The following is a 13,262-nucleotide window of genomic DNA, read 5'->3' as shown; positions in this document are numbered from 1 at the left end:
AATGCTCATGGAAGTTGTGTGCAGTCAGTGTTGGAAGCATGAGGCCGACGCCTAGAACTCAGAAAGGCTGATGGCCCACGCGGCCTTCGCCTTTGGAGCTGGGCCCTGAAGAGGGGGACAGCAGGAAGGAGAGCCTCTTATCAGATGTGGCGTGGAAGGCTGCTGGATAGGAGGGGAGTATGGACTCCAGCCTTTTCTTAGGGCTCTCGAGTATGAGCAGAAAGCAGCAGGTGCAGTGAGTGGTTCTGGGCCTGGGTCATGTGACCCTGCCATAGGTGCAATGCTAGTGACAGAGCACACGCCCACCGGTGTGCCAGGCCTCTGCTTCCTGCTGCTCACCAGTGGGGATTGTGATGGCCTGTGGCCTGTGGCCTGGCTTTGCCTGGCGATAGGTTCAGTGGACAGGCACAGAGGGCTTTCAGGTGTGGGATGCTCAAGCCGAGAGGCCGGTTGTGCCTTGGTGTCTGGTGCTTGGTGCCTGGTGCGCTGGTGGGAAGCCCTCAGACCTGTAAGCGCAGCACCATGCTGAGAACCCCTGGCTGTGAGCAGTGGACCGATTCTCTCCCAGAGCCCCAGACTCAGCCAGGATGTGTTTCTCCTTGAGTTCCCTTCTCAGCAGGGGCTGAAGACACTTCTGGGAAGTCTAACCCAGCTGTCCGTTTTGCAGGTATGTTCAGTTCCTCAGTGGGCTCCTGTCTGGATCGGTGAAAATGAATGCCTCTCCCCTGTTCCTGCATTTTGTCATCCTCCACGGCACCCCCAACTTCGACACAGGTGGAGGTGAGTGTCCTCCACGACGTGGCACCTGCGATTGGCTGGCCCAGACTTGGAGCTGGTCCTGGGCCCCTCAATTTAGATAAGCCTCGGCTTTCCTTCCGAGAGGGCCCAGGATCTGCTCCTCTGCCTCCCTGGCGATTGACTGTGTCTCCCTTCAGTGGTCAGAGCCCCATGTTTATGTGGTTGGGCCAAGTTATTTAATCAGGGGAGGGACTGGCGGCCAGCAAGGGGGATCAGAAATACCCCTGTGTATATGCACAGTGACTAAGGCAGACAAACATTGTTCTGGGCTGCAGCCCCAGTGGATCAGCTGTGCAGTTGGCCTTGAGGTCACAAGCCATGGAAGAAGCCCAGTAAGAGGCATGAATGTGACCCAGTCTCCCCTGACGCATCTCATGAGCCCATCTCCTCCTCCTCCTTTAAAATGACCCCACAGGAAAGCACACAGCATGTAGCTGAGGGTGAGGGCCCTGAGCCCTCCTCCCTGTCCCACTTAGATGAGCACAGCACACGACTGGGGATCAGGGCCCTGTCCCCACATCCCCACTTCCCCAAAGGTGCACAGAGTATATGGCCGATGGTCAGCAGGGCCCTATCCCTCCTCCCTTGTCCCATGCAGGAGCAAATGGCACATGGCTGAGGGTCAGGGCCCTGTCCTCTCCTTCCCAGTCCCATGCAGGCATACGCAGCACATGGCTGGGATTCAGGACCCTTGCTCCTCCTCGCCAGTCGCATGCAGGTGCTTGCTCAGAGGTTTCTATTGTCTCTGAAGTACATCTGTGCCTTCAGGTCCCCCTGGTCATTATGGCCAGAGTGACCTTGCCAAGCTGCTAGTTGGTTTTGAAGCAGCTTGGCTTCAATTCAGGAGCCTTTGGCACCCTTTGGATAAAGGTCAAACTGTGTTGCTCTGCAGGCTTCTAGGACCGGGTCCGGCCTTTTCCTGCAGCAACCCTGTGGCTCCATGCACTGCTTTCCCAGACCTCAAAGGCCACAGATGCAGTCTCCTGGTCTCCTCGTCCCTTTCTGTCTTTCTGATTGCCAAATTCCTGTTCGTTCTGTACCGGTCATGCCTCTACAGACAGTTGTGCCTTTCTTTCAGTGTGCCGGCCCTTTCTGAAGCTCTACCAAGCCATGCAGCCTGTGTACACCTCCGGGATCTAGTGAGTGCTGCTGCTGCTGCTGCTGTGGGACCTGGACGGCTCAGGGAACTGCAGCTGAGCCTCAGCTGCCTGTCCCGCAGGAAGAGTGTGGGAGGGTTCAGGTCAGAGAATGCCAAGAAGCCAAAGAAGAGTCCAGTGGGGAAAATCCTCTCGTGGCCCGTGCTCCAGCATCACGCCTCGGCCCTCCCTCCTGCCCTGCACAAGTGTCTTTGGGCTGTCACACTAGTTGGCTCCATTAAAGGACATGGGGGCTGGAATTTTGAGGGGAGAGTGGGCCATTTGCTTTTTGGAGTATGGTGGCCCCTCGGTTTTCAAGGGGTATTGATTCCAGGACCCCCTTTGATTACCCAAATCCGAGGATGTTCAAGTGTGTTTTATAAAACGGCATTGTCTTGAACTCCTGACCTCAAGTGATCTACCCGTCTCGGCCTTCCAAAGTGCCAGGATTACAGGTGTGAGCCACCGAGCCCCTGGCCATCATGGTGAAACCCCGTCTCTACTAAAAATACAAAAATTAGCCAGTCATGGGGTCGTGCATCTGTAAACCCAGCTACTCGAGGTGGAGGCAGGAGAATTCACTTGAACCTGGGAGGCGGAGGTTGCAGTGAGCCGAGATCGCACCACTGCACTCCAGGCTAGGTGACAGAGCGAGAGTCAAAAAAAAAAAAAAAGACCAGTCTTGGTGGCTCACGCCTGTAATCCCAGCACTTTGGGAGGTGGAGGTGGGCGGATCACGAGGTCAAGAGATTGAGACCATCCTGGCCAATATGGTGAAATCCCGTCTCTACTAAAAATACAAAAATTAGCTGGGCGTGGTGGCGTGTGCCTGTAGTCCCAGCTGCTTGGGAGGCTGAGACAGGAGAATTGCTTGAACCTGAGAGGCAGAGGTTGCAGTGAGCCGAGATTGTGCCATGGCACTCCAGCCTGGCGACAGAGCGAGACTCGGTCTGAAAAAAAAGAAAACAACAACAACAAAAGGCCTCTGGAGTTGGACCTTAGTCACTTCAAGTCAGTCACTGACCATGATGATGCTATGAGGACCCTCCATGGCCTGGGAGCTTTCTTTACCTTTTTAGATTCATTTAGATTCTCAGGAATTAGATTCTGGGCTGATTGGGCATTCTGTGTAATTTCTGAGTTTTTGGTTGTAGGGTTGCTTTTCTCTACATGTATTCTTCCCACGAAATCATGAAGTTGCATAATGATCTACCTTCTTCTTCATCCCAAAGCAACGTTGGCCCAGAAAACCCCAGCAGGATCTGCATCGTCATCGAGCCGGCCCAGCTTCTGAAGGGAGATGTCATGGTGAGTGCCCACCGTGGCCGCAGATGGGTCGGTGTCCCCACTCTCCCAGTGGTGATGACTTGAAATCATGATTCTGTGTTAAAACAGTAACCCCCGCCCCCAAAAAAAGTACCCTGTAGGAAGAATGAAAAGTAGCTTTTACCTTAACACTGGGGTCCCCCACCCCTGGGCCGTGGACCTTATCGGTCCGTGGCCTGTTAGGAACCGGGCCTAGCAAGCGAGCATGACCACCTGAGCCTCCCGTCAGATCAGCGGCGCCATGAGATTCTCATAGGAGTGCGAACCCTATTGTGAACTGTGTGTGCGAGCGATCTAGGTTGCACACTCCTTAGGAGAATGATGATCTGAGGTGGAACAGTTTCATCCTAAAACCATCCTCCACCAGTCCATGGAAAAATCATCTTCTGTGAAACCAGTCCCTGGTGCCAAAAAGATTGGTGACTATTGCCTTAAGGCATTTAGTTAACTTTCTGAATAAAACTTTTAATTAAAGGGACGGAACAAATCTTCGTTCTTGATTCTCTTTCATTCTAGAGCCCCTCGAGATATATAACCTGGAAATTAATGTCCTAACTCGGCCACTCACTTCTGAGAACCCCTGTGTTCTGACTATAATTTGCATTCTTCACATGATCACAGGCCTCCCAGAGTGTGGGTGCAGAAATAGAATATTTATGTATCATTAATAGCCGAAGTGTGAAATACAGCTGGTGCAATTACAGCTTGATTAATGATCAAAACAATGATTTCTCCAGATAATTTTGATTCTTATGTGTGTTGGTTCTTGGAGGAGATTAGCCATTACATTTTTGCCTTTTATCTTTCTTGAGTACAAACAATTCATACATTTAAAATAATTTTAGGAAAGTTTTTTTATCTGAAATAAGGTAAGCTTTTAAGGCATATGTATGATTTTCAGCTTGCATAGAATCATAGAATGTAAAGATTTCATGGCCTTGGAAGACCCACTTCTATAAGGCAGTAGGGTGACTCGAGAAATAGCTTTTCATTGTATTATAAATGCCCTATACAAAGTTTTTGAGGATTTTCATTAATTTCCCTGTTTTGAAATCTTAGCTTAGTGGGTGGTGAACTCCCTACCTTGCTGGTCCTGAATTCTTACAAAAATCAAATCAGCGAGGATCAAAGGTAGAGAGGATTGAAGGTGGAGACCGTCTAAACCCATCCACGCCTGCGGGGTCCCTCTGGGGCCTCCAGGTCTGTCCTGTTTCACATGCTCACCACCTAATTGAGGGGTTCTTCAGGCCTGGAAGGCAGGTCTGGAACAACAGCCGGGCCCAGCCCTTTTCAAGGCATTGAGTAAGCACTTTATAAACATCTTGCCTCCTGTTTCATAGGCAAGAAAGCTGAGGTTTGGGGTGCGTCATACGTTTTTATAGGCCCATTTCTTCAGCTCTCTGTTCTACTGTCCTAAGGAGGAGGACCTGGGCTGGAAGTCTGTCCTCAGCGGTGCTGTGCTGCAGCGATGGTGCAGCATCCCTGTGGTTGGAAGTGAGAGGGAGGACCAGGAGGGGAGAGAGACATCTGCTCTGGTGTTTCCTCACATCCTGTGGTCCAGAAGGCAGCCCTGGGCTTGTTTCCTAGGAGGCTTCACCCTGGAGGCTCCTTCTCCCAGGACACTTCCTGGGATCGTTGGACAAAGGGCCTGAGTCTGTATTGAGCACCGGCTATGTTCAGCACTTTACTCCTCCACCCACTCTGGAACTGGGTCTAGTGTTCCAGCTTTAAAGAGGAAGCCGGGCTGGGCGCGGTGGCTCACGCCTGTAATCCCAGCACTTTGGGAGGCTGAGGTGGGCGGATCACGAGGTCAGGAGATTGAGACCATCCTGGCTGACACGGTGAAACCCCATCTCTACTAAAAATACAAAAAATAAGCCAGGCATGGTGGCGCGTGCCTGTAGTCCCAGCTACTCAGGAGGCTGAGGCAGGAGAATGGCATGAACCCAGGAGCCAAAATTGCACCACTGCACTCCAGCCTGGGCAACAGAGCGAGACTCCGTCTCAGAAAAAAAAAAAAAAAAAAAAAAAGAGTAGGCCAAGAGAGGCTGGGGACGATGCTGGTAGGATTTGCACCGGCCCTCATCTTGTTTGCATAGTGTTCTACCTGCCCTGGGAGGCAGCATCTCAAGGGCGGGTGCTCCCTGAACCAGGTCTTCAGTGATGAGTAGTTATTGCCCCACGGCTCGTCCCTTTAAGATGACTCATGGGAGGCAGCTGAACAACTCAGTCATGGAGGGTGACCCTCAGGCTAAGATGTGTCTTCCCCCCTACCGCCCACCAAGAGCATGGGATGGCCCTCTCCCCTGGGCTGTTTATGGGCTAGTAGCTGCAGGGTCTTCCTGAGACCAGGCGGGTGGGGCAGTCTCCTGGGAAGTGCCTGGCTCCTCTCCTCTCTTCCCAGCTACCTCCTCCTCCTTCCTTCTCTTCTCCCCTCTCTTCTCTCCCACCCTGCCTTTACAAACTTCTCCCTCCTCCTCTTGCCCTTCTTCCTTTTCCTCCTCTCTGCTCCCTCCCTCCTTCCTCCTCATTATTTTCTGTGGCCCCTTCTTCCTACTGTCATTCATCCAGTAGTCTTTTTTTTGAATGTTTTGTGCTTTTTGAGTCGCTATGCTTGGCTCTAGGCCCATGAGTGAAGTTTTTGCCCTAGAGGATCCTGTTGGGGACATGGGCTTTCTGGCAGGAGGGAACCTGCTGATACTGTGTAGCCTACAGAGGCCTTGATGAGACGGGGTGGGAGAGGTCACAGGAGGACTCAGATGGACGTGTCCTGTGAGTTGGCTCCAGGTTGGAAGGGGTGTTATTATACAAACAGATGAAGCATCCCAGGCTTGAGGCACCCACAGAGGCTGATGCTGTTGTAAGGATGTCTGTCTTGCAAGGAAAGTTGTTGTCTTGGAAGGTTGAAACCAGATTTTGTAGGGCTTACATATTTGCATATTTTGTTTTGGGAAGTGTTAGACCTCTGCCCAGTGCAGGTTTGTGAGGATTAAATGTACTCAGTCACATAAGTCTCCCAAGACAGCGCCTGGCAGAGGATGAAACTGCATCGATGTGACCCTGCGGCATCACCAGGTCACTTTCCTCTATCGGACCAGACTGTGGCTTAGTCTTTGGGGCAGCCACTGCCTCTTCCCTCTGGAGGAGCCCCCAGCACCCCACCCAACCCATAGGCCCTCTCCCCATGGTGCTGCGTCTTATCCTGTCCCACCCTGTAGTGGGCACCGCAGCCCAAGCGTGTGGTCTGAGTAGACATTACATGCATCTCTGTTGTAGCAGTTGGAATGAGGCTTTGAGTGGGCGGCGTGGGTGGGACTTGGAAGGGGTGTGGTGGAGGTGTGGGTTTGGCACTTGATAACTGAGGCAGGCCCAGGAACAGGGTGGGGCAGGGCGGAGAGGGGCCGTGAGTGGGTGAAGGAGGCGGTGGCCTCCTTTCCTCAGTGTCCCACCTGCAGCCCTTGGGAGTCTTCCCAATGGCCTCCAGGCCACCCTGGGCTGGTGTTCTCCAGCCTGCCATCTCCTCCTGGTCCTCTACCTGTTGCTGGCTCTAACCTGCTTGGCATTCAGACTCTGTGTCCCTCAGGCCACTGGAACCCGCCAGCCGCCTCTTGCTGCCCCAGCTGATCCCGCCATTTTGTCCCCAAGCCCTGCTGATCTAGCACTGTCCACCCACCCTGGCCCTGACCTCTCAACTCAGGCTTCACCCTTTGGTCTCAGCTTAAACAACAGAGGTGATTCTCCCACAGTCCTGGAGGCTGGGAGCCTGAGATCCAGGTGTGGGCAGGGTGGTTTCTCCTGAGGCCTCTCTCCTTGACCTGGAGGTGGCTGTCTTCTCCCTGTGTCCTCACCTGGGCTTCCCTCTGCGTGTCTATGTCCTCATCTCTTCTTACAAGGACACCAGTTATCATTCATTCGGGCCCAGCCTAATGACCTCGTTTTAATTTACCTTTGTGAAGACCCCATCTCCAAACACAGCCCTATGCTGAAGTGCTGAGACTTTCAACTTACGGATTTTGGAGGGACACCATTCAGCCTGTAACAACTCTGTTTATTAAATAAACCTCTCCTAGAAAGTTTAGTAAGATTACTAGCGCAGTCAGGTGCCATTGACGGCCCAGTCCCTGTGGCTGTGGTTTGTCACCAGCCTTTATCCTGAGCACGTTCAGCGTGCGGCCTGCATGAGAGGATGCGGTGGACACGTGAGTGGGCAGTGCAGGGCTCCTGCTCCTGGGAGTCTGGGTCCTCCAGGGAGATGAGCATGCAGATAGCTAGGGCAGGTGGAACTGAGCGTGGCAGAAGGTGCGTGGCGGCAAGAGCTAAAGGTTAGGTGGGAGAGACGATTTCCAGCGTGTCAGAGAAGGAGTGGCTTCACAGCAGAGCTCACATCTGTGGTCGACCTGGAGAGTAGAAACCCAGGTCACTGCCAGCGCTCCCATCAGAGTCGGGAGTGCATCTTTTGCCAAAGCCCAGAAATCTCAGTGCTGTTGACTCCCTCTGAAAACGATCTAAGGGAACAACACAGGAAGAAAAAAATGTGGTTGCACGTTTCTCATTATTGGCAAAGCATCCCTAGAGATGAGCGGGAGCCATCCCCTCCTCCCGTTCACGCTTCTTCTGGGTGTTCTGAGGGTGTGCAGTGCAGGAGTAGAGCCGGATTCCTCCTCTCCAGCCTCTTCCCACCTTCCAGTGACCCACTCTGCCATGCTCAGCACAGGATGCCCATGCTGCCTTCACTTTGCCCTTCCTTCAGTTTTTCTCTGTGCCTGCATGACGTGCCCTGCTGCAGGTTCACTGAGCAAACCTTAAGTTGAGAAGGCTGCAGTGGGGGAAGAAGTTACAGGGCCTTTTCTGTGTAAAGTTCAGATATGCAGGTGGTTTTATTTCTTTTGGCAACAGTCATGGCTTGGAGAGGATCCTAAGGAGCAGAAAGCATGTGCATAGATTTACACCCTAAAGACTGCAGATGTCTTGGTGCTGTCAGTCTGGGTGTTTTCTGAGGCTGTCTGTGTACTTTTGAAGGCGGAAAGTGGCTTCCCAGGCAGGCTAACCATCCTTCATCCTCCTCCTTCAAAAGGCCTCTTGTCCTCTTTGAGTTTTCCCCTCCATGGTTCTGGTGTCTGCCTTGCCTGCAGGGACATCTGCCTGGCTTTCCTCATGAGGGCCTCTGCACTGTGACTTACTGGCAAAGATCACAGTGGTCAAGTTCACAGAGAAGGAAGGGCCAGAGTCAAGTCTAACTGCAGAAAGTGACTTGGGAAAACAGAGCCCCACTTGCTACTCCCCGGACTCAGTTACTAGCAGGTGGAGCTGCTGCAGGCAACAGCAAAGCTGACCTTGACCCGCCGTCTGCCTGCGCCTCGACACAGCCAGCCCATCCCTGCTCGGCCCCTCCCAGCTGCACACCTGACCCGTCCCATCTTTGCAATGTGCTTTTCGCAAAAGGTCAGATTCTTAAGTCTGCTCCTTTCAAAAGGGCAGAACCTCAAGAGGTTTAGTAAATATGGCATTGTCAGGCAGTGCCATGGGGAGGGCAGCCGAGGCGTTATGTAACCCTGTTCAGGAATTCTTGCGGGCAGCGGGCCCATCAGGAGTCTGGCCGGGCTCCAGGGGCCTGATCCGGCTTGCTCCCTCCCTGGTCTCGGCTCTCAGGTCCAGAGTTTGTAAACACATGCTTCATCTTGCTGCCCCTGCTTGGACAAATCCACGGCCACTTGAATTTTGTGTTCATGGTTGCTGGCTCTAGAACCTCGCTCCAGTGACCCGACTTGTAAACAGAGGTGTTGCCTGCTCAACAAGTTTTCACAAACAAATAGTGCTGTTGCTGGTTGTTTCTTACCGAGGGCACTTACATAAGGCCAGGGAAAATGAAAGTGTTCTCCTGAGACTCTGCCCCAGGAGAGGTTTCTACAGATCTCTGTTGGACGCATCACAGCATTATTTTGTGATTGTCTTTTCCTCTCCCTTTTAGACTGGGCTGGGTCTTAATCCATGCTGTCATCTCAGCATAGTTGACTTGGTTGTGTTTTCGTTTGCAGCCAATATTCACCCACCTTTCAATTGCTTTAGGTCATGAATTACAATATTGCGAACATCTGAAGTCATTTTCAGCTCCAAGTGAAGAAATCATGGTTAGTGTTGGCCCTGCCTGACTTAAGTCTTTGACCTATGGGGCTTAGCTATCTAACTTTTTACCCTCCAAATATGCGGTTGTAACTCATTCTCTGAGTTCACAGATTCCTTGAGGCCTGCGTAGACAGTTGCCTGGGCCACCAGTGGAGTGTTGAGTGAGAATGTTACTCTTTTCTGTTAGGGATGCTTTGAGGGTTCTGCTCTTTTGCTTAGTAAATTTAGGGGAAGCAGAGCTGAATAGGAGCTGCCCAGCAATGGCTGGCATTGGGGGAGGATAGGAACCTGAGGGCTGACTTCTGAATTGGGGACTGGCATTCCTGGGGCTGATACCTTAAGCCTTGACTCTCTTGGTACATGCTGCTTTTTCTTTTGTTGATGGAGAGTTTGAAATAAAAGTACACTTATGTGGCCTAAAGTTAAGCAAGTCATCAGTGTCTTTAAACACTGGATTGATGGATAACTTCTTTGAGAATTCCATGTGCCTGCCTTCGACTTGGTGTACTCCAGGAGCAAATGAGGTCAAGGCAGGGCTCTGTTCCTGGTCACCAGCAACTTGTCCAGTCCAGTCAAGGGCACAGGCATATTTTTATTTTTATTTTTATTTTTTGAGACTGAGTCTCTCTCTGTCGCCCAGGCTGGAGTACAGTGGTGCAATCTTGGCTCACTGCAAGCTCCACCTCCTGGGTTCATGCCATTCTCCTGCCTCAGCCTCCCGAGTAGCTGGGACTACAGGCGCCTGCCCCCATGACCGGCTTTTTGTATTTTTTTAGTAGAGATGGGGTTTCACCATGTTAGCCAGGATGGTGTCGATCTCCTGACCTTGTGATCCGCCCGCCTCGGCCTCCCAAAGTGCTGGGATTACAGGCGTGAGCCACCGTGCCCGGCCGGGCACAGGCATATTTTTATACCACTATTAGAAAATAAATTTTGGCGATGGTTTCTGAATTGCCTCATCAGACTAAAAGAAAGCAAGAGTGCTTACAGGCCTTCCCATTGAGATCATCATTCACCCTATATGTTTTTGAGTACCAAGTGCCCTCTCTCTAGAAGCTTATGCCCTTTAAATAATATATTCATATAAATATAGCATATCATTATTGGATTTATGAATTATATTAATATGTAGTGCTAATTTAATCTTTATAACAACATAGCCAGGTCAATATCATAATACTCATTTTGCAGTCAGAGAATTTAAAGTCTAAAGAGGCTGCAACTTTCTCAAGATCTGAGTGTTCCCAGTGATTTGTGATGTCAACATCACACCCACGTACTTTTATGGTTGGCTCTATGATAGCATGGTGACAGGCCGTGCGCAGCCTTTGTTGTGGTGCTTGCTATTTCTTATTTCATTTTTCTATGCTACAAAATTGTGACTGCACATCTTTGAGTTGTTATTTTAAATGCAGATATTCTAAAATCTGAAGGCAAAGGATCAACGTATTCTAGAAACACTCTGGGGAGACCCAGGTAAATAAAGTTAAAGCCGGAGGGATGAAGGGAAAATTATAGACTTGAATCACTCTAATCTTTACGAAATGTTTGCATTACTATTATATCTTAAAGGGAGGCATTTGGGGGCCGTCGTACCAAGTACCATGTTGATTGTTCTTTCTGTTAAGTATTACAAGCATAATTCTGATCTCTTGCCATTGGTCCTAAAAAGATTTGTTGATGTAGATAATGCATAATTATTGCACACTATGGAGGGCTCCTGGCTGGTGAGTGGATTTTGTCTCAAGATCTGACCTGCTGTGTTGATGGTGGTTGCTGGGAGCCCCGAGTTAGGGAAAATCCTGTGGTTTTCCGTGTCTTTCAGAAGAAGCCGCAGTCAGTTCATGATTTGGTCAGGAGGACTGTGGGGGGCGGTGTTTACCTCCATTAATCAAGAGGAAAGACGTTTAATATGAAACAGGGAGTGTGTATGATGAGGCCGTTAGGATCTCAAGCCAGCAAACAAAGTTAGCATTAAAATACACAGAGAAACCCCTGAAGGGAGGGCCACGTGATTTCAGGCAGCAGTTGTTCTCTGCCAGTGGGATAGACCGCTCTTTCTTTCACTGTGGAGCCTTAGGAGTATTTGAAAGCTTGTGCTGTGAAAAATAGGAATCTTACAGGAGAATCATATGGGGCCTGGAGAGGAACCTGTTTGGGACAGGCCGATTCCCATCTCCTGCCGCTCTGTACCTCCTGGGCACCGTGGCCTGCCTTCTCCTCCCTTCTGGTATGTGGAGGGAGCTGGGATTGCTGCGGGAGGAGCAGTGTGTTTGTGTGTAGCTGCTATGAGGAGCAGTGGGGGGACCTGGGGGAGCATCCTGGATTCCTGAAGAGGGAGGGCAGGACCTGGCCTGGAAGGAGGCCCTGCGCTGGGCGGGGCGGTACTGACGGGAGGGGCACGGCGAGCTGCGGTTGGGGATATTCCACTGTGCCCCTTATGCGGCCCGTACTGGAGCCCACAGCTCCCTCTGTTTTCACCCAGGACACTCCCTGCCTGCCAGGACTGAGCCCACAGCTGCCTCCTGAGGAGTTTCCTGACTCCTGTGGGCAAATGTTGGCGCCCATGGCAGCACAGGCTGCGTGAGCTATCAGCTGACATTGTGTTGTTGTTTTTATTTTTTTAAATCTCTGGTTCCCTTAAATATTTATAAAATTTGAGAGCAAGACTGGCTTGAATTGGGGCCTCTCTTTTCCTTTTCCCTTCCCTGACTACTTTTCACTCCCCATTTGCAAGGTACTAGTGGAGGCAGACAGGCACATCTGAAGGCAGACAGGGAGAGGTGGGTGCTATCATCTCTAGCAATGGGGGCGCATGTGTGGATTTACCCTTGGCCAGAAGGACCTCCCTCTGGGCATCTCTACAATATGCCCCGGGTTGAAGCATTTGATGGGTGGTCAGTGTAGTGAGTGTGGGGCATTGGGAGCTCAAAGGAGGGGCCCAGATACTCTCAGAACATCCTGGAAGGATCCCTGCAAGGGCAGCCTTTGATTGAGTCTTGCTGAGAAGTCAGACAGTCTCAGACAGAGGTGGTAGATTTGTGGCCAACGTGCCATTGGCTGTTGGAAAGCAAATTGAGGCAACATTTCTTCACAATGCCAGTTTTCTACTTGCAAACGCCCTGGTTCCTGGGCCCCTGGAGGCCAGGCGTGAGTCTGAGCCCCATGTTTACAGCACCGCTGGCCAGCGCCAGGCCGTACAAGGGAGACCCAGTCATGTTTGTCAACAGGGAACATCCTTCCACAGTCTTAATTATATTTTTTTGGTTTATTTACCCGTCCCTTTCCTTGTAGATAGCACAAAGGTAAACATCTTCTGGGTCTGCCTGGAGTCACAGCTCCCTGCCTCCTGGGCTGGGTTTCTGGGCTTTTTGTTCCTCTGGTGGCTGTTCATCTGGTTAGGGAAGACCCTCCCTGCAGAATTCTCCCGCATGCTGGTCCGGATCATACCTGCTGCGGTGGCTTCTCATTTACTGTTGTGAGGCATGTGATATTTTAAAGCCATCTTTCTCCAAGAAAAGTCTCTTTTACGGGAACGTGGCTGTCTCTGGTAGTCTCTACCCCACAGCCTCGGGGTGGGGGAGGTACCTGCCTGTGCACGGTTTGGTCTGAGAGCAGAATCCAGCCTGTCCAGGGCCTTCGACCTTCTGGGGATTTGGGAAAGTGCCACTGCCTGGTGGTCCTGCCCCTGATCTCTGAGTGAAGGGTGTCCCTGTCCCTGCAGCTCCCCCAGCTGTGGCCTGAGAACCCTCCCAATGATGCCAGTGCTGCGCACGGTCACAAGAAGCAGGGGGGCCCTAGTTATAAAGGCAGGTCAGGACACTCAGGCTCCTGCTCTGCCCACCGTTCCCCACATGCCAAGCATCTGCAAGGAGGGGC

General features: G+C 51.5%; 1 protein-coding gene across 3 annotated transcripts in view; it reads left to right on the top strand.

The window, feature by feature from the left end:
• The window catches only part of TNS3 (tensin 3), a 307,051-nt gene that overhangs the window by 166,291 nt on the left and 127,498 nt on the right, over positions 1–13,262 (top strand). For all 3 annotated transcript variants that reach the window (XM_019031413.4, XM_031012945.3, XM_055347356.2), the window contains exons 11-13: positions 668–780; positions 1,877–1,937; positions 3,167–3,242. In XM_019031413.4, the coding sequence (XP_018886958.3) occupies positions 668–780; positions 1,877–1,937; positions 3,167–3,242 (250 nt within the window). The remainder of the gene's footprint in view (positions 1–667; positions 781–1,876; positions 1,938–3,166; positions 3,243–13,262) is intronic.

This window comes from Gorilla gorilla, chromosome 6, assembly GCF_029281585.2.
Source record: "Gorilla gorilla gorilla isolate KB3781 chromosome 6, NHGRI_mGorGor1-v2.1_pri, whole genome shotgun sequence".
NCBI classification, from domain to species: Eukaryota; Metazoa; Chordata; class Mammalia; order Primates; family Hominidae; genus Gorilla; species Gorilla gorilla.
This window is presented reverse-complemented; position numbering and strand designations above follow the sequence as displayed.